This window comes from Phalacrocorax carbo, chromosome 28 (assembly GCF_963921805.1).
Source record: "Phalacrocorax carbo chromosome 28, bPhaCar2.1, whole genome shotgun sequence".
NCBI lineage: Eukaryota > Metazoa > Chordata > Aves > Suliformes > Phalacrocoracidae > Phalacrocorax > Phalacrocorax carbo.
In genome coordinates, this window is record NC_087540.1 from 2,928,705 (window position 1) to 2,947,268 (window position 18,564).

Consider the following 18,564-nt stretch of genomic DNA (forward strand, 5'->3'; position numbering starts at 1 on the left):
GCGCCAACTGGGCCAAAGGTCCGGCCGGGGGGGGGGGGGGGGGGCAGAGCGGGGCCCCCCGGGGGGCGATGCTCGGCGTGGGGCGCAGCAGGAGCCGGCCCCTGCCCCATCGGGCTGGGGCGGAGGGGCCAGGACACCCCCCTCCCCCCCCCCCCGAACCGACTCATGGGGTGCGTCAAGGCACGGGTGACCCCAAAACCAGCCCCCCCCTTCCTGCGTGGGCAGTAAAGCCACCAGGGCGGGAGCAGGAGGCGGCCCAGGCGCCGCGCGCGTGCACCGCCCCGGGGCGGGGGGAGGGGGGCCGCCAAACCCCTCCCCCACAAGTCCTTCCCCAAGGTTTCAGGGCAGCCCCCCTCCCCCCCAAGCCCCTTCTGTGGGGGGTCCCCCCGCTGCTGCCCCCCCCCCCCTTGTGCCCGTGTGGGATTATGTCTTCGCCCCCCAGGAGCGCCGGGGCCCCAGATGGGAAATCACCACCTCCCGGAGTCCCGTGATGGCCCGGCCACCCTCAGGGGCCAGGGCATGGGAGAAGTGGGGGGGGGGGCGTACCCGAAAGTCAGGGTTTGCGAGGCGCTGCGTTCGGGCAGGGTGGGGGTTATTTTCTTATTTTTTACATTTTTATTACCCCGGGATCAAAACCCGGCCATAAAAAGGAACCTTGCCCGGGGCGGGGGGGGGGGGCAGCTGCCCCATCACATGAGCTTCGCGTGAGCAGCCCTGCCTGGCCTCCCCCCACCCCCCCGGAAAACGCCTTCTGCCCCCCAAAACCCACCTCTGTCCCCCTCCAGAAAGATTCCAGCCCCTGGAATCTGCCCCCACTGGGGGGGCTCAAGGGTGACCCACGAGAGGGTGGGGGTTTGGGGGGGTAGTTCAAACCCCACTGCGCCCCCCCCCCGCCCCGTTCCTCAAGGAGGCACCAACCTCCCCCGGGGGGCTGGAGGGGGGCTCGGCCCTGGTGCCTGCACTGCTGGGGTTAACCTGGGCTGGGCCCCCCCACCACCACGCGGGGGGCTGAACCCCCTGAACCCCCTCGCCCCCCCCCCCCAGAACCCCAACCTGCTGCCACAGCCCAGGGACGATGGGGGGGGGCAGACGGGGAGGTGGTGCCGCTGCATCCCCTGACTCCAAGAGCTGGGGATTTGCACCCCGTCGCCCCGCGGGGTGCGGGGACCCCATTATCCCTCCCCCGCCCCCCCAGACCCGAGGGTTTGAAGCCACAGATGGGATGAGCTGGGAATACAAAAGTCAACTTTAATCCACCCAAAATGAGTTAAAAAAGCCCCAAGTGTTAAAAAGCTGCCGCAAAAGGGGGAGTTTGGGGGAGGCCGGGGGGTTTTGGGGGAGGCCGGGGGGTTTTGGGGCCCCCCCCGTCACCCCTAAAACCACCTCTGGCAGGGGCACTGCCACCCACCACTGGTTTGGGGACAGGGCTGGGGGTCCTCCCTCCCCCCAGGCGCTCCGGAGCCCCCTGGGACCCCCCCAAGTTGGGGGGGCAGCAGGGGCTCCCCATGTGTGTATGAATGTGGGGGGGGGGGTCTCCCTCCAGCTGCCGGCACCCTGGGGTGCCCCGCCGGGGTGGGGGGGAGTGTCCCCCCCCCATCCCTGGAGCACCAGTGCCACCTGCAGGCGGGAGGGGGGGTGACAGGGGTCCCCAGCATCCGGGAAGGGGGGGTGTGTGACAGGGGACCCCAACGTCCCGGGGGGGTGTGACAGGGGTCCCCGCGGGGGGTGACGGGGTGGGGGTGGGGGTCAATAGACGGCCTCGTCCATGTTGTCGTCGCTGTCGGCGCCAAAATCCTCCCCGTTGTCGAAGTAGGACATGATGTAATCGGTCTCCTGGGGATGGGGGGGTCACAGCGGGTCCCACTGTCACCCCCAGGCCGCGCCCGTCACCCCCCCACCTCACCTCCTCGTGCTCCTCCTCGTCGTACTCCTCTTCCTCCTCTTCCTTCCCTTCTTCTTCCTCCTCCTTCTCCTCTTCCTCCTCCGACGTCACCTCCTCCTCCTTCTTCTCCAGGCTCTGGGGGTTCAGGGGAGCCGCCGCGGTGTCAGTGTGGGGGGGCGACGGGGATGGGACAACCCCAAAACCCAGCGGGGACCCCCCCACACTTGGGGGGGTGGGACCGTGGCTGAGCCTTCGGCCTCGTTACCTCCAGCTTCTTAATGGTCTCTTCCTTGTCGAGCGCAACCCGCTGCTTGGACTTGGGGATGAGGATGGTGGTCCCTGCGGGGGGCAGAGGGGGTGTCACCCCCCCGGGGGGCAAAGCCCGGCCCCGGGGGGGGGATGGGGGGGGGGACAGGGACACTCACTGCCTTTCCGCAGCCGCCGCACCCGGATCTTCAGCTCCCGCGGCAGCCGCCTCCAGTCTGTGGGGCAGAGCGAGGGGCTGGATCGGGACCCCCCGCCAGCCCCCTCAGTCCCCGTGTGTGTCCCCCCCCTTGTCCCCCGTCCCCCCACCTGGGTTCCAGTCGATGGCGCTGTCAACAGGGCTGGAGATCTGGTACTTGTCTGAGTAGCGCTCGATATCTGGGCGAGTCCGGTGGGGGGGTCAGTGGGGTGGGGGGGGTCACGGGGGGGCGGGTCTGGGTGGGGACCCGCACTGGGACATCCAAGGGTGCAAGGGAGCCCAGCTGGGAAGAGCTGCGATGGGGGCCTGGTGCAGTGGGGCTGGGGGGAGCATGGGGCTGGGGGGTGTCACAACAGTGGGGCTGGGGGGGACCACAACAGTGGGGCTGGGGGAGGGCATGGGGGGGCCACAACAGTGAGGCTGGGGGATCCAGAGGGCGGGGGGCAGATCATGGGACTGGGGGGTGGGTCACAACAGTGGGGCTGGGGGCGACACGGGGCTGGGGGGAGCATGGAGGGGCCACAACGGTGGGGCTGGGGGGAGCATGGGGCTGGGCGGGGGGGTCACAACAGTGGGGCTGGGGGGAGCACGGGGCTGGGGAGGGGGGGGTCACAACAGTGGGGCTGGTGGGAGCACGGGGCTGGGGGGGGGGGTCACAACAGTGGGGCTGGGGGGAGCACGGGGCTGGGGGGGGGGGGTCACAACAGTGGGGCTGGTGGGAGCACGGGGCTGGGGGGGGGATCATGGGGATGGGGGGGGTGACAAGAGCGGGGCTGGGGGGCAGAGGTACCCCAGGGCAGTGGGGCGGGGGCCATGGGGCAGGCACACACACCCACACACCCCCGCCCATGGGGGTGCAGGGGCCCCCCCCCGTACCTCTGCGGGGCGCCCCCGGTTTGATGAAGTAGGGGAGACCCTTCATGGCCCCCCGCAGCTCCTGCTTCAGCGCCAGCATGTACTCGCCCTCCTCCCCCCCCGGCAGCGGGGCCGCCCGGTGCTCCAGCGGCTGGGGGGGGGGGGCACCCGTGCGGCGAGTGCGTCAGTGCTCAGCCACGCCCGGGACCCCCGGGACCCCCCCCCAAAAACAAAACGGGACTTACCGGGAAGAGGGGGGAGGGCTGGAGGGTGGGGGGGGGCAGCGCCTCCCCCTTCCCGATCCCCACCGCCTCCACGTTGAAGGTCATCTGCCCCCGGCCCCGGCCCCGGCCGCGGGCCGCCATGGGGGGGCCGGGGGGCGCTGGGGGGGGCGAGCGGGGGTCAAGGCGGGCCGCGGGGACCCCCGTCTGCTCGGGAGAGGGGACGGGGCCCCCCGGGCTGGGGAGGGGGCGGGGAGGGACACGGCGTGAGGGGTGGGGTGGGGGGGCAGCAGCCGGGGGGGTGCGGGGGGCTGGGGGGGAGCCCCCCCGGGACACGGGCGACGTGGGGGAACCCGAGGGAGGACACAGGGGGGGTGGGCGGCGTGGGGCAGCCCCCCCGGGACACGGGGGGGACACGGGGTGGGTGTGGGGGGGACACGGGGGGGGGGGAAGGTGTCACACACGCCGCGGCCCCCCCCCGCCCCCGGAACCCCCTCCGCTCCAGGTACTCACGCCGCGCATGCGCAGCCGCTCCAAGTGCGTCCGGCGCCGCTCCGGCTGCGCAACGCTCGAAAGGGGCGGGGCGCGCTCCAGCGCCGCGCTGATTTGCTGGAGGCGGAACCAGTCAGAGGGGAGGGGGAGGAGCGAGGGGCGGGGCGGAGGGAAGGGATGAATGACTGAATGGGGCTGGGGCGGGAATGAATCGGGACGGAATGAATGGGGTGGGGGGCGGTAACGGCGGGAGGATGAGGGGGAAGGGAAAGGCGGGGTGCAGAGGGGCCCCGCCCCACGGCCCCGCCCCAGGGCGTCTCAGCCCCCCAGCGCTGTGGCCTTGCTGACCCAGAGCTGCCCCACTGCCCATGGCCCCACGGCCCCCCAACTCCACTGTGCTGGGACCCCCAGGCCAGCTGCATTGTGACCCCCAGCCCCGATGTGCTGTGACCCCCAGCACCGCAACCCCATGGCCCCCAGCTCCCCTATGTTGTGACCCCCAGCCCCACTGACCTGAGACCCCCCCAGCCCCACTGTGCTGGGATCGCCAGCCCTGCCGCCCCACGGCCCCCAGCCCCGCCGCCCCGTGACCCCCAGCCCTGCGGCGCTGGGCCCCATGGCGGCTCCCCCTCGCACCCCCGCGCAGGCTGCTCGGCGCAGCGGGTTCGTGGCTGGCTGCGCCGGTGGGTGATTCATCCCGCTCCAGCCCTCCCCGCGCCAGCAGCTGCCAAAAATAGCAATGCAGGGGGGGAAAAAACCCTCCAAATAACCTCCCCTGCCTTCCCCCCGCTACGCCGGCGGCAGGCCGGGATGGCGGCCACCGAGCCACGTCCCCAACACCTCCATCCCCGGGGCATCTGGGACCAGGACCCGTCGCTGGGGGATACCACGCTCCGGTTACCATGGTAACAGAGGAAGGGAAGGAGGGATGGGGGAGAGAGGGGCTGGGGTGGTGGGTCCCCTCTCTGGGCTGTCCCCCCTACCCGGGGGGGGACAATGCAGCCCCGAGCACCAGGCCCAGGCTTGGTGGCAGCCAGGGTCTTGCTGGGGGGGGACAGCTGCCAGCCAGGCCGGTGAACTGGGGGGGAATGGGAGGGTTGGTGGTTTATCCCCCATTTTCTTGGCTGGTCAGAGAGCTGAGGAGCCCGATGAGCTGCCGTCACCATGGGAACCGTGCAGGGATGCGGGAGGGGAGGGGGGTACGGGCAGGGGGTGCAGGGGGGATGCAGGATGGGACTGGGGTGCAGAAGGGGTTGTGGGAGGAGATGGGGGCACGGGCAGGGCTGCAGGAGGAGATGGGGGTGTGGGCAGGGGGAACAGAAGGGGGTGGGGAGTATGGGCAAGGGGTGCAGGAGGAGATGGGGGTGTGGGCAGGGGGAGCAGAAGGGGGTGGGGGGCATGGGCAGGGCATGCAGAGGGGGCACAGGAGGGGGATGCAGGCAGGGGGTGCAGGCGGGGGGATGAGAAGTGCAAGGAGGGGGTGCAGGAAGGGGATTTGGGGGGTGCAGGAGGGGATAGAGTCAGGGGGCAGGTGGGGTGGGGGGTACAGGCAGGGGTTCATGAGAGGGAAGGGGGTGCAGGAGGAGGGAACAGGCAGCAGGATGGGGACGTGGAAGGGGGCCACAGGCAGGGGCCAGTGCGGGGGGGGTGGGCAGAGCCGCAGGCAGGGAGGCCGGGGGGGGACCCCATACCATGGGAACCATCCCCTGTGGGACCCAGGCGGGGAAACCAAGGCAGGGAGCTGGCACTGCTGGGGGCAGTCGGGGGGGCCTCAACGCACCCCATGTCCCGTTGCAGTGAGCGGGCGACGCTCCCGGAGCAGCGCACCCACCCGCCGGCCCCGCTGCCCTAAACGCCGCGATGCCCAGCCCCGTCCGCCGCCCTCCCGGTGCCGCCGCGCCGCCCGGCTTAGCCATGTTACCGGCGGACGGTTCGGCCTTGCTGCGAGCCGTGGCGCAGGGCAAATTTCGTCTCACCCGGCTCCTGTTGGAAGGGGGAGCCTACATCAACGAGGGCAACGCCGCCGGGCAGACGCCGCTGATGGCCGCGTGCCGGGCCGGCTACGCCGACCCGCCGGAGCAGCCGCGGATGGTGCGGTACCTTCTGGAAAACGGCGCCGATCCCAACATTCCCGATAAGACGGGCAAGACGGCGTTGATGCACGCCTGCGCCGAACGCGCTGGCCCGGCGGTGGCCGCCGTTTTGTTGGCCCACGGCGCCGATCCCAGCGCCCGCGATTACGCCGGAGCCTCGGCTTTGGTTTACGCCATTAACCAGGGGGACCGGGAGACGCTGCAGGTGCTGTTGGACGCCTGCAAAGCCCGAGGGAAGGAGGTGATCATCATCACCACCGACACCTCACCCTCGGGGACCAAAACCACCCGGCAATACCTCAACTCACCCCCTTCGCCGGGGCTGGAGGAGAAACGCTCGCCGGCGCTTTGCATGTCGCCCTCCGACATCGAGGTGCGGACGGCGGCTTCGCCGGCCGGCAGCGAGAAGGAAGAGGAGAGGGACGTCTTCTGCTTCCCCCCGCCGCCGCCGGCACCGGTCGCCGCCGTACCGGAGCCATCCCGCGCCCGGGGGCGGCCGCTGAAGCGCCTCAATTCGGAGCCCTGGGGGTTGGTGGCCCCGGGAACGGAGGGGACGCGGGGACCCCCCCCCGAGCGTTTGGTGGCGGGGATGGAGGGGCTGAGCCTGGGTGGGCGCCCGCGGCGGCACAGCGTGGAGGGCCGGGAGGCGGCGGGGCTGCCGGGGGCCGCCTGGGCCGAGCGGGTGCCCCCCGCTTGCCCGCAGCCGCTGGCGCGCCGGAACACGGCCCCCGAAACGGCGCGGGTCAAACCGCCTCGCTGGGATCCCCCCGAAATGGAGGGGCGCCCCTGGGCCGGCTCACCGCCTCCATCCCCGGGGCGAAGCCGGCGCTGTGCCGCGCCGTCGGCCGTGCCGCTGCCGGCCGCCGAGTCCCCCCCGGGCACCCGCCGGCGCCCGCCCGGTTTGCTGGAGCGTCGCGGCTCTGGCACCCTCTTGCTGGAGCCCTTGGCCCCGGGGAGGGCCGGCTTCCTGCCCCCCCTGCACCCTGGCCCGCATCCCCCCGGCCCCCGCGGGCCCCCCGGCCCCGGCTCGCCCAAGGGACGCCGCAAGCTGCTGCGCCGGCACTCCATGCAGACGGAGGAGATGCGGCAATTGGCCAACTTCCAGAGCAGCGTGGCCCCAGAGCCGGGCAGTTAGGGACCCCTCCCCGTGTCCCCCCCTCAAACCCGGAGCGGCTCCCGGTGTCCTCGGGGACCCCCCCACGAAGGGGCCACCCCGGGTGGCTGCTCTGTCCCTGCCCGGCTGCTCCCGTGCCAGCGTGGGGCCTCCCTGAGCAGGCAGTGGCGATGTTTACTCTGAACCCTACTGATGACTGCGAGCACATGACAATTCTTCCATTGCTGCCATTGGCAGAAACTTTGCACGACCCCAAATTCCTTCAGGAGCTGGCATCCCCCCACCTCTTCAGGCTCTCCTGCATCTTCCTCCTGCTCCCTCCTCATCCTCCCAGCAGCTCTTTTCCCTGCAGACCTCAGCAGCGGTGGCTGACTGCCCGACCTGCCGCACGTTTGGGGGCGCCCGCGTCCCCGCCGATGCGGGCGCTGCTGGGGGCGGGGTGCTGGGAGCAATAACCCTGTTCCCGCCAGTCCCTCCCCAGGGGGTTCTCCCCCCGTTTTGGGGCGGAGGGTCCCAGCGCGGGGGTGCCAGGGTGGGGCCGGGTGGGGCACACGCTGTTGGCGTCCCGGTGAATAAAGAACCCAGCACAGCTCAGCCTGTCTCCGAGTGTCGGGAGGCCGGGGGGGGGGGGGGGCGCTTGCTGTGGGCACGGACGGGGGGGCCAAACATCTGGGCACACCTGGGTGCCAGCACTTCTGGGTACCAGCATATCTGGGTGCCACCACACCTGGGTGGCAGGGTACACAAGGGCTGGCACATCTGGCAGCACATCTGGGTACCGGGATACACAAGGACTGGCACATCTGGGCGCTGGGGTACATGAGGACCGGCACATCTGGGTATCGGCACATCTGGGCGCTGGGGTACATGAGGACCGGCACATCTGGGTATCGGCACATCTGGGCGCTGGGGTACATGAGGACCAGCACGTCTGGGCGCTGGGGTCCATGAGGACCGGCACATCTGGCACCAGCACATCTGGGCACAGGGACCCCGGTGTCACTTGCTGGCAGAGCGGGGGGAGGAGGCTGCAGATGTGGGGGTCCCGAGCCACGGTGTGGCCGTGGGAGGGGGCCACCTGACGACACATTCGCCGGGCTGTCCCCCCCACGGGGGTGCTGGTGGGAGACCCAGCCCCGGCGGGAGGCGAGGGTGCCGGCAGGGACCCCCCCCATGGGGCGGGGGGCACCGCAGCCCCCCCAGCGCTGGGTGGGGGGGTGCAGGGAGCCCGAGGCCTCCGGAGAGGCCGAGGCTGGCCCTGTGCCGCAGCGGGAGGTTGGGCTGTGCCGGGCGCTGGCGGCACCGGCTGCGGCACGCGCGGCTGGGCAGCACTGCAGAGCGGTACCGCAGCGGAGGGGCTGCCGGGGCTGGGGGTCACCGCTGGGCTGGGGGCACGGCTGGGGCTGGGGGGCACTGCTGGGGCTGGGGGGCACAGCTGGGGGACACGGCTGGGGGGCACTGCCAGGGCTGGGGGGCACAGCTGAGGGACACGGCTGGGGACATTGCCAGGGGACACTACTGGGGGACACTGCCTGGGCTCAGGACACTGCTGTGGGGCATTGCTGCCGCCTGGGGACACTGCCAGGGGGCACTGGTGGGGCTGGGAGACACTGCCAGGGGGCACTGGTGGGGCTGGGGGACACTGCCATGGGGCACTGATGGGGCTGGGGGACGCTGCCAGGGCTGGGGGACACTGCCATAGGGCACTGGTGGGGCTGGGGGACACTGCCATGGGGCACTGATGGGGCTGAGGGACACTGCCGGGGCTGAGGGACACTGCCATAGGGCACTGGTGGGGCTGGGGGACACTGCCATGGGGCACTGATGGGGCTGAGGGACACTGCCAGGGCTGAGGGACACTGCCATAGGGCACTGGTGGGGCTGGGGGACGCTGCCAGGGCTGGGGGACACTGCCATGGGGCACTGGTGGGGCTGGAGGACGCTGCCAGGGCTGGGGGATGCTGCCATGGGGCACTGGTGGGGCTGGGGGACGCTGCCATGGGGCACTGGTGGGGCTGGGGGACGCTGCCAGGGCTGGGGACGCTGTTGGGGGACACCGCCTGGGCTCAGGACACTGCCGTGGAGCACTGCTGCTGCCTGGGGACGCTGCTGGGGCTGGGGGACGCTGCCGTGGGGCACCGGTGAGGCTGGGGGACACTGCTGTGGGGTTGGGGGACGATCTCTGGAGGGGACACTGCCATGGGGAACGGCTGAGGCTGAGCTGGGGGGCATCGCAGGGGCTGGGGGCTGTGCTGGGGACACCGCTGGGGAGGGGGGTCCCAGGGTGGAGGAAGCTGTCACGGGGCACAGCTGGGGATGGGGGCAGCACCCATGGGACAGCCAGGCCCTCCCCGCATCCCTCCCCAGCTCTTCCTCATCCTCCTCATCTTCCGCTGCTTAGCAGGGGGAGGAGGGGGGAGGGCTCCCCCAGGGACGCGAGGATAGGGAGCGGGGCCGGCCACGGGACCCCCTCGCTGTCCCCTTCTCTGTGGTGACAAGGGGGATTTTCTGACCCCTGCAGGGTTATTCCCCAGGAGAGGAAGAGGAAGGAGGAGGAAGGAGAGCCCAGGCTGGCCAGGGGACACCGAGGGGGTGATGCTGGGGGACATGGGTGACCAGCCTCATCCCCCTGGGTGCTGAGGGGTCCTGGGGGTGAGCTGAGCCCCTGGGTGCTCCCCAAGCCGGGGGGTCCTCGGGGAGGGGGGGACGAGGCCGCTGTCTCCAGCCTGGGCTCCTTTATGCACCGCGCCCCGGCCTCGGAAACGAGAGGGGACCCGGGCGGGCGCCATCGCTCTGGGTCCCCCCCGGGCTGAGACCCGACCAAACTCGGGGCAGAGAAGCAGAACCCCGCCGGGAGAACCCGGGCAAACCCGAAAGATGCTCGGCATCACCGCGTCCCGCCGCGGTGACAGCGCAGCCGGGGACGAGCCCGCGCCGGGCCCCGGGCTCCCAGCCCCGCGGCGGCCACCGCCGGCATGAACGTCACCGGGACGGCGGGGAACCGGAGCTGCGCGGGCGCCGGCGAGGAGCCCATCCTGCTGCCGACCTTCTCCACCGCGGCCAAGGTCCGGGTGGCCATCACGTGCCTCCTCTTCCTCTCCTCGGCTTGCTGCAACGGTGCCGTGCTCTGGTCGGCGGCCCGGGCGCCGCGGCGGCGTCCGCCCCGCGTCCGCGTCCTGATGGCCAACCTGGCGGCGGCCGACCTGCTGGTGACGGTGGTGGTGATGCCGTTGGACGCCGCCTGGAACGTCACCGTGCAGTGGTACGGCGGGGACGCGGCGTGCCGGGCGCTCATGTTCCTCAAGCTGGCCGCCATGTACGCCTCGGCCTTCGTCACCGTCGTCATCGCGTTGGACCGTCACGCCGCCATCGTCAACCCCTTGGCGGTGGGCTGCGCCCAGAGGAGGAACAAGGCGATGCTGTGCGCGGCGTGGGCGCTCAGCGCCGTGCTGGCCCTGCCCCAGGTGGGCGAACCCCCGCCGCGGGGTGGGAGACCTCGGAGGGGATGCCACCGCCTCGGGTGGGGCGGGATGACGGTGATGATGACGGTGGAGGAAGGAGGCTGACGGCGCCGCGGCCCCTTGCAGGCGTTCGTCTTCCGCACGGTGAGCCGGTCGCGGCCCCGCCGCTTCGTGCAGTGCGCGACGGTGGGCAGCTTCGGGGCGCACTGGCAGGAGACGCTCTACAACATGTTCACCTTCGCCTGCCTCTTCCTCCTGCCCCTGCTCGTCATGGTGCTCTGCTACGGCCGCATCCTCGCCGCCATCTCGGGCAGGATGAAGGACGCCCGCGGTGAGAGCACGGCCCGCGGCCGCGCCGCTCCTTTCCCCGTCACCGCTCGGGTCTTCTCTTCCCTGTTCACCTCCCGGTGCTCCTGCTGGGGTCTGGCCCCTCGCTCGGGTCCCCTCTCCCCAGCTCGTTAGCGCAGCGCTCTTAATTAACGCCCGGGCGACGTGTTCCCTCCCCTCTCCCTCCGTTTCCGCCCCGCAGCCTCCTCCCAGGAGATCCAGCTCCGTCGGTCCTACGACAACATCCCGCGGGCCAGGATGCGCACGCTCAAGATGTCCATCGTCATCGTCCTGACCTTCATCGTCTGCTGGACGCCCTACTACCTCCTGGGCCTCTGGTACTGGTTCTCCCCCGAGATGCTGACCCGGGAGAAGGTGCCGCCGTCTCTCAGCCACATCCTCTTCCTCTTCGGCCTCTTCAACACGTGCCTGGATCCGCTCATCTACGGGCTCTTCACGGTGCATTTCCGCAGGGAGATGTGGCGCGCGTGCCGCTGCGGCCGCCGCCGGCACGAGCAGGAGGTCGCCTCCGCCCTCACCGGTTCCTTCCGCGTCTCCACGACGGCCGTGCCGGCCAGGAGAGCCGGCAGCAGCCCGGGGGGATCCGGAAAGCACGAGCTGGAGGTGCTGGCGGGCGCGGCTCTGCCGGGACGGAGGTGCGAGCTGTGCCGGAGGAGGACGACGGAGAGCTTCATGTGACGGGGCGGGGGGGGCCAGGCCGGACCCGCGGCAGAGCGACGGGACCCCCTGAAGGCGGGTTGGGGGGAGACACGAGGGCTCTGTGCCGCCACAAAGCCGCTCAGCAATAAACTCCGATTATTTTCTCAGCAGGAGCCCGTCTCGGGGCCAGGGGATGGTTTAAGCGCAGCCGGCGCTGCCGCGCCACCGGCACGTTTCCGCGCCAGGCGGGGTTTAACGGCACCGGCAACGCGCGAGGGGCGCCAAGGCAGAAGCAAAGCGCCCCCCGAGCCAGGGAGAGGGCGAAATCTGGGGCAGAAATTCCTTAAAAAGACGCCGCAGGGCCGTCCTTGGCGGGGGGAAAAGAATTTTAAAATTTAAATGTGCCCCCCTCACCTCCGCTGGGGGCACGGGGAGAATTCAACGCCACCGGAGCCAAGCTACGCCAAAGCCCGCTGTCACGGCTAAATAAAGGGGGCTCTTCCAAACACTATTTTAAGGAAAAAATGGCTTTTTCAGCTAATCCGTTGTGCTACCGCCAGCCCCGAGATCGACAGCCGTGACGACAGTGACATCGCCCGATTTTGGGCAAATCTAAACTTAGCAAGGAGGCACGGAAGGACCCGCGGCCCCGATTACAGCTTCGCACAACGTTTAATTAAGAACAAATAACGAGAGGACAATTTTACACAAAATCGGAGTTATTCAAAAGGCCGAGTTCACACGCAAACGTAAAGTCAACAGAATAAACCCCTCAGGAGATTTAAGGATCGTTTGCCTGGGGGATAGAAAACAACTTCTCTCCAAAAGAGCGGCCAAAACGCCAGGTCACTCGCAGGCGTAACAAAAATGCTTAAAAACGTCGCGGTTCGAGACGTAACCGGGCTCGGGGGCGGCTCCCGCCGCAAACAGCGTGAGAGCGACCCCCGGCAACCTCAGGTATTGCTTCTTCAGCCAAGTTTTCTTGTTTGAAAACAATAAAATCTTGTAAGAAGCAAAACTGCCGAAGCGATGAACTGTTTTACTCCTCCAGCTGTTCCCCAAATGCCCAGCCCCCCACGTACAAACCCCGCCCGGTTTCCCTCCCAGTTCTCCCAGTTTAAACGTGGAACGCGCAGGTAGAAATGAGGATCCATCATCGGCGTCTCCGGTCCGGACTCCTGCTCCGTCGGCGCCCGCCCCTGGAAGAGAGGACAGAGCGTGTCGGGGGGTTGTTTATGGGTATTTCGAGCCCCAGGCAGCGATTTCACTCTCTCTAATCTAGGGGCCTTCTAGGATGGAGTGATGTCATCAGTGGACAAGTGATGTCACCCACCAGGGCCCCGCGTACGGACCCCAACCCGCAGCGCGGAGCTACGGGGGCGACGGGTGGGCTGCGGGGTGGCCGAGGAGTCGGCGGGACGGCCGCGTGCAAGGACGGGGGGTGCTGGGGGGTGAAAAGCCGGCCGGGAGCGGGCAGCCAAAAAGCCGGCTGTCCCCTGGGCCGCGTCCCCGGCAGGGCGAGGGAGGGGATTGTGCCCCTGCCCCCGCTCCAGACAGGCTGCGTCAATGGGCCGAGGCCGCCTGGGTGAGGTTTAACAAGGCCCAGGGCCGGGTCCTGCCCTTGGGTCACACCAACCCCAGGCAGCGCCCCAGGCCTGGGGCAGAGGGGCTGGGAAGTGCCCGGCGGAGAAGGCCCTGGGGGTGCTGGCTGACAGCCGGCTGGGCATGAGCCAGCAGTGCCCGGGTGGCCAAGGAGGCCACCAGCCCCCGGGCTTGTGTCAGCCCTGGTGTGGCCAGCAGGAGCCGGGCAGGGATGGGGCCCCTGTGCTCGGCCCTGGGGAGGCCCCACCTCGAGTGCTGGGCTCAGGTTTGGGCCCCTCGGGACAAGAAGGGCCTTGAGGGGCTGGAGCGTGTCCAGAGAAGGGCAGCGGGGCTGGGGCAGGGTCTGGAGCACAAGTGTGCTGGGGGGCGGCTGAGGGGGCTGGGGGGGTTTAGCCTGGAGAAGAGGGGGCTGAGGGGAGCCCTTCTCGCTCTCTGCAGCTGCCTGAGAGGGGCTGGAGTGAGGGGGGGGTCGGTCTCTGCTCCCAAGTCACCAGGGACAGGACGAGAGGGAACAGCCTCAAGCTGCGCCAGGGCAGGTTTAGTTTGGAGATGAGGGAAAATTTCATTACTCAAAGAGTGGCCAGGCCCTGGCACAGGCTGCCCCGAGAGGTGGGGGAGTCACCGTCCCTGGGGATACTTAAAAGACATGTAGATGTGCCACTTCAGGGCATGGTTTAGGAGGCCACGGTGGGGTGGTGTTGAGTTGGCGGTTGAACCTGATGATCCGAGAGGTCGTTTCCAACCCCAAGGATTGTACGATTCTCTGATAAGCCGGTCCCCGGCACGCCGAGGTCTCGCCCTTACCTTCTCTTCCCTTTCGGGGGCCCTCTCACGAAGCACCAATCCACGCTGATGGGCTGCCCCATCAGCTCCTGGCCGTTCAGCCCCTCCATGGCCGCCTGTGCCTCTTTATAGGTTTCATACTCAACCAGAGTATATCCCTACGGAGCAGGAAGGGGGGAGCGTGAGCAGCAGCCCACCCTGGCAGCAGGGCAGCCGGTGAGGGGCCAGACACAGCAATAATCCCTCCCTAAGCCCTGTTTGATCCCACCTCCACAGCAGAGCCGGGGAAGGGGAAACACAAGCACGTGTCGTGTCCAGCCGCTGCGACACAGATGAGTTCAAACACCCCCTAAGCCAAAACGGAGGCGGCAAAGCCGCCGGGAGGCTCGAGGGGCAAGCGCAGCCGTGCTGAGCACCCCCTCCTACCTTCAGGTAGCCCGTCCGTCTGTCGAGGTTCAGGTGGATGTTTTTTATCTCGCCATACTCTGCGAATTTGTCGTGGATGTCTTCTTCCGTCGCCTCCTCATGAACCCCCGTGACGAAGAGAATCCAGCCCTCCACCGCTGCGGTGCGAAAGGAGTAGGAGTTACACCGAGCGCAGGGGTCTCAGGGAAGGGGTCCCCCCAAAGGCTGTGGTGAAGCGCAGAGCGAGGCATACGCAGGGTAGGAAGGGGAGATGGAGCCCCGGAGTCCAATGCTCTTGGCTTAACCCAAGATAAATCCCCACAATGCCAGGACAGGCTCCATCCCAGGGAGGTCTGAACCCTGATACGGAGCCAAAGACCCCACGTTCCCCCACCACCTCCCCTCCCTCCGGTAAAGCGCCCACAGCGAGGGCTGGGAAGGTGCCTCTGGCGATACTCACACCTCTGCGGGCCCGGCTCGTCCCCGTCCTGCTCCACACTGTCGTAGTCCTCGCGCACACGGGCCCGTGAGCCCTCCTCTGGGCACGGCGGAGGGGGGGAGAGAGAAACGGGCAACTGGTGACATCTCTCAGGAGAACAACAGGGCCCAGACAACCACAAACCCACTTAAAACTCCCCCAAAGCACCGAGACGACCGGGGCTTCGCACCAGGCCGCTCTCCGAGCGACTCCAGGCGAAGCGCTTAACCCAAACCGGGGGGCCCCGAGGGGTGGGGGACACCCCGGCCCCCGGCGGGAGGGCAGAGCCGTCGGGAGCTCCTCACCTGAGCCGAAGCCTCGGCCCTTCCGCTTCTTGGCCTTCTCCTTCAGCTTGTGGATGCTCTCTGCGGGCGAGAGGGGAGCGGCTCGGCACCGGGCAGGGCACCTAGAGGCACGGCCCCCCGTCCCGGGCCAGGCTCCGTTCTGGGGCCTGGGGGGAGGGGGGGAGCGGGACCGGGACCGGGACCGGCGGGGGAGCCCCGAAGAGGGGGGACACACACGGGATGAGACCGAAGGGGGGGCCCCGAAGGGGGGTGGGGACCAGACCGAGACCGGCGGGGAGGCCCCGAAGAGAGGGGGAGGGGACGGGTTGTGACCGGCGGGGGGCCCGAAGGGGTGAGGGGGGGACCGGACCGGGGCCGTTGGGGGCGCCGGGCCGTTGGGGGACACCCCCAGCACCACCCTCACCGTCGCCATCCTCGTCCATGGCGAAATCCTCGCCCCCCGCCTCATGCAAGTCCAGCACGTCCGCCATCTTGCCGCGCTCCCTGCCGCCGCCGCCGCCGCGGTGCACGCCGGGAAGCGCGCCGGAAGTACCGCCGCGCCACCGCCATCTTGGGAAGGGTGTGTGGCGGAAGCGCCCTCCGCCATCTTGGGGAGGTCAAGGCATCCCGTCCCGCCTGCGCCGCCATGATGGGAAGGGCGGGGGCCCTCCCCACCCCAAACTGGGGCCATACTGGGGACCAGTAACCCCCGGGGTGGCGACACCAGCCCGGCTGCTCCCGGGGTCCGAGCCCGTACGCAGGGACGATTGAAAGGACAGGTTGGGGGCACGATCTACCCCTTCTGCCCCAGAAGAAGAGAGAAGCTGCCACAGCTACCCCAAAATCTAGAGTTTTATTGTATAAAATCATACATACGAACCACAACGATGCACGGCGATTTATCCTGTCAGCTTTGCATTTAAGTATGTAGCCCGAACAAGGAGAACAACCCATTTCGGATGCCGAGAAAACCTGGATTCATTCATTTTATCACCTTCCAAGCGTATCCGGAGACTCAAACCCGGTGCCCGAATTGCCGAACGCACGAGTCACAGAATATCGGGTTTTCCTTTTCCCTTCTTCTGGGACAAATGGGAACACCACAACCCTCCCCGATTCGTTTCAGAGGGGCCGCTGGTGTCCGAAACGGCTCGCGTAGGTCCCGGCGCTGCAGGACGGGAAAGTCGCGGAGGGTTTTGCTGAAAGCACGGAAACCCCGAGGCGCGAGAGGCTCGTACGCACCGCAGAGCGCGGCGGGCAGGGCACGGAGATCCGGCGCCGGCGGCGCTGCCAGGCTTCGCAGGAGTTCTCTTATTTGCGGGATCAGGCCCTCGGATAAATCGCCGTTTGACGCGAGGGAACGCTGCGCGGAGGCGCCGGTCGGGAGACGTCGGAGCCCGCGCTATTTCTAGAGCAAGTGATTAAATCCAAATACAAGGTCTAGATATCGCCAGCCTGTGAGACAAACCCCACCTCCACCCCATTTACGGTCCCATTTATACAGGCATTAAACGTTAATACTGTTGTGTAAAGAGGCTGCGTATAAAAAAATATATAAAACAACCCAAAATAGGCTTGTTAGGACGAGAATACAAAACTAGAATACCTACAGATAATGCGATTTTGTTAATCTCCATCTCAAAACAAAGACTATTGCTCGAATACCCGCCCGCCCCTCCTCGGTCAAACCTACTGCGGCAGAGAAGGGACAGGGCGCGAGGGGCGGCCAAATGTGGAAACAGCCGAGTCCTGAAGGCTTTTCCTGGGGGAAAAGAGCCGGAGGAAGCTCAAAGCCGCGTCGAAGAAAGAAGCTGTGAAGTCTGCCTTCAATTCATGTTCCCGCCGAGACGCTGCTGGGTCCTCTGCGGTACGGACTGTGACAGCAGGGAGGGATACAGGGATTAGCGCGGACAAGTCGGTACCTTCTCGGCTGAGCGGGAGCTGAAGGAACACTTTCCCGTCAGAAAGGGCAGGTTTTTAGCCCTCAAGGTCGTACGGATTTAGTGCTGACAGGGAGCGAACAGGGAGCGATTCATTTAAACAATGCACGGAGGTTCTTCTGTTGTTCCATCGCCAGGATTACGAGGAAGAGGCTCCGAGGCGGGCGCTCCCGGCCGCTCCCTGCCTCCCGAGCCGAGCTCTCACCGAGGCACGGTAAGCTCAGCCTCATCTCCTGACCTGAAGAACTACTCAGCCCGGAAATCCTAAGAATTGCCCCCGAAGCTGTTTCTTGCGGGGCTGGCTGGGGAGGGAGCAGGCGGCGTCAGGCAGGCAGAGCGAAGGGTCAGACCCCTTCACCTGGCGGGCAGATGCAAAGCGGAGCTGAGGCCAAACCCTAGTCTGAGCTCTCGCTGCTGGGGCTGGATCTGTGCTCTGGCTCGAAGGATTAAACACAGGTCTGGTTAACAGAGACTCAAACACAGGTCTGGTTAACAGAGACTGAAACAAAGGTCTGGTTAACAGAGACTCAAACACAGGTCTGGTTAACAGAGACTTAAAGACAGGTCTGGTTAACAGAGACTGAAACACAGGTCTGGTTAACAGAGACTCAAACACAGGTCTGGTTAACAGAGACTCAAACACAGGTCTGGTTAACAGAGACTTAAAGACGGGTCTGGTTAACAGAGACTGAAACACAGGTCTGGTTAACAAAGACTCAAACACAGGTCTGGTTAACAAAGACTTAGACAGGTCTGGTTAACAGAGACTGAAACACAGGTCTGGTTAACAAAGACTCAAACACAGGTCTGGTTAACAAAGACTCAAACACAGGTCTGGTTAACAAAGACTTAGACAGGTCTGGTTAACAGAGACTGAAACACAGGTCTGGTTAACAAAGACTTAGGCAGGTCTGGTTAACAAAGACTCAAACACAGGTCTGGTTAACAAAGACTTAGGCAGGTCTGGTTAACAGAGACTCAAACACAGGTCTGGTTAACTAAGACTTAAAGACAAATCTGGTTAACAAAGACTTAGGCAGGTCTGGTTAACAAAGACTTAGGCAGGTCTGGTTAACTAAGACTTAAAGACAAGTCTGGTTAACAAAGACTTAGGCAGGTCTGGTTAACAGAGACTTAGGCAGGTCTGGTTAACAAAGACTTAGGCAGGTCTGGTTAACAGAGACTTAAACGTAGGTCTGGTTAACAAAGAATTAAAGACAGGTCTAGTTAAGAAAGACTTAGGCAGGTCTGGTTAATAAAGACTTAAACACAGGTCTGGTTAACAAAGACTTAGGCAGGTCTGGTTAACAAAGACTCAAACACAGGTCTGGTTAACAAAGACTTAGGCAGGTCTGGTTAACAGAGACTTAAACATAGGTCTGGTTAACAAAGAATTAAAGACAGGTCTAGTTAAGAAAGACTTAGGCAGGTCTGGTTAATAAAGACTTAAACACAGGTCTGGTTAACAAAGACTTAGGCAGGTCTGGTTAACTGAGACTTAAAG

The 18,564-nt window shown here is 66.7% G+C and overlaps 4 protein-coding genes across 4 annotated transcripts; 2 read left to right on the top strand and 2 right to left on the bottom strand.

Annotated features, from left to right (window-relative positions):
• Positions 1 to 1,228: 1,228 nt before the first annotated feature.
• POLR3GL (RNA polymerase III subunit GL) lies at positions 1,229 to 4,010 on the bottom strand. Its single transcript, XM_064475316.1, has 8 exons — positions 3,935 to 4,010; positions 3,446 to 3,582; positions 3,222 to 3,351; positions 2,456 to 2,524; positions 2,308 to 2,364; positions 2,148 to 2,221; positions 1,904 to 2,017; positions 1,229 to 1,833 (listed from the first exon to the last, which is right to left on the bottom strand). The coding sequence occupies exons 2-8, from the start codon at positions 3,563 to 3,565 to the stop codon at positions 1,747 to 1,749; spliced, it is 651 nt and encodes a 216-aa protein (XP_064331386.1). The 5' UTR covers positions 3,566 to 3,582; positions 3,935 to 4,010; the 3' UTR covers positions 1,229 to 1,746.
• Positions 4,011 to 4,169: 159 nt separating this feature from the next.
• On the top strand, positions 4,170 to 7,667 carry ANKRD34A (ankyrin repeat domain 34A). Its single transcript, XM_064475297.1, has 2 exons — positions 4,170 to 4,818; positions 5,711 to 7,667. Exon 2 carries the CDS (start codon positions 5,774 to 5,776, stop codon positions 7,139 to 7,141), a length of 1,368 nt encoding a protein of 455 aa, XP_064331367.1. The 5' UTR covers positions 4,170 to 4,818; positions 5,711 to 5,773; the 3' UTR covers positions 7,142 to 7,667.
• Positions 7,668 to 10,095: 2,428 nt separating this feature from the next.
• LOC135317982 (gonadotropin-releasing hormone II receptor-like) lies at positions 10,096 to 11,858 on the top strand. Its single transcript, XM_064474722.1, has 3 exons — positions 10,096 to 10,584; positions 10,708 to 10,912; positions 11,111 to 11,858. The coding sequence occupies exons 1-3, from the start codon at positions 10,096 to 10,098 to the stop codon at positions 11,605 to 11,607; spliced, it is 1,191 nt and encodes a 396-aa protein (XP_064330792.1). The 3' UTR covers positions 11,608 to 11,858.
• A 363-nt stretch (positions 11,859 to 12,221) lies between these two features.
• RBM8A (RNA binding motif protein 8A) lies at positions 12,222 to 15,642 on the bottom strand. The gene is made up of 6 exons (XM_064475317.1): positions 15,545 to 15,642; positions 15,142 to 15,201; positions 14,819 to 14,896; positions 14,380 to 14,516; positions 13,975 to 14,111; positions 12,222 to 12,767 (listed from the first exon to the last, which is right to left on the bottom strand). Exons 1-6 carry the CDS (start codon positions 15,609 to 15,611, stop codon positions 12,722 to 12,724), a joined length of 525 nt encoding a protein of 174 aa, XP_064331387.1. The 5' UTR covers positions 15,612 to 15,642; the 3' UTR covers positions 12,222 to 12,721.
• Positions 15,643 to 18,564: the final 2,922 nt, after the last annotated feature.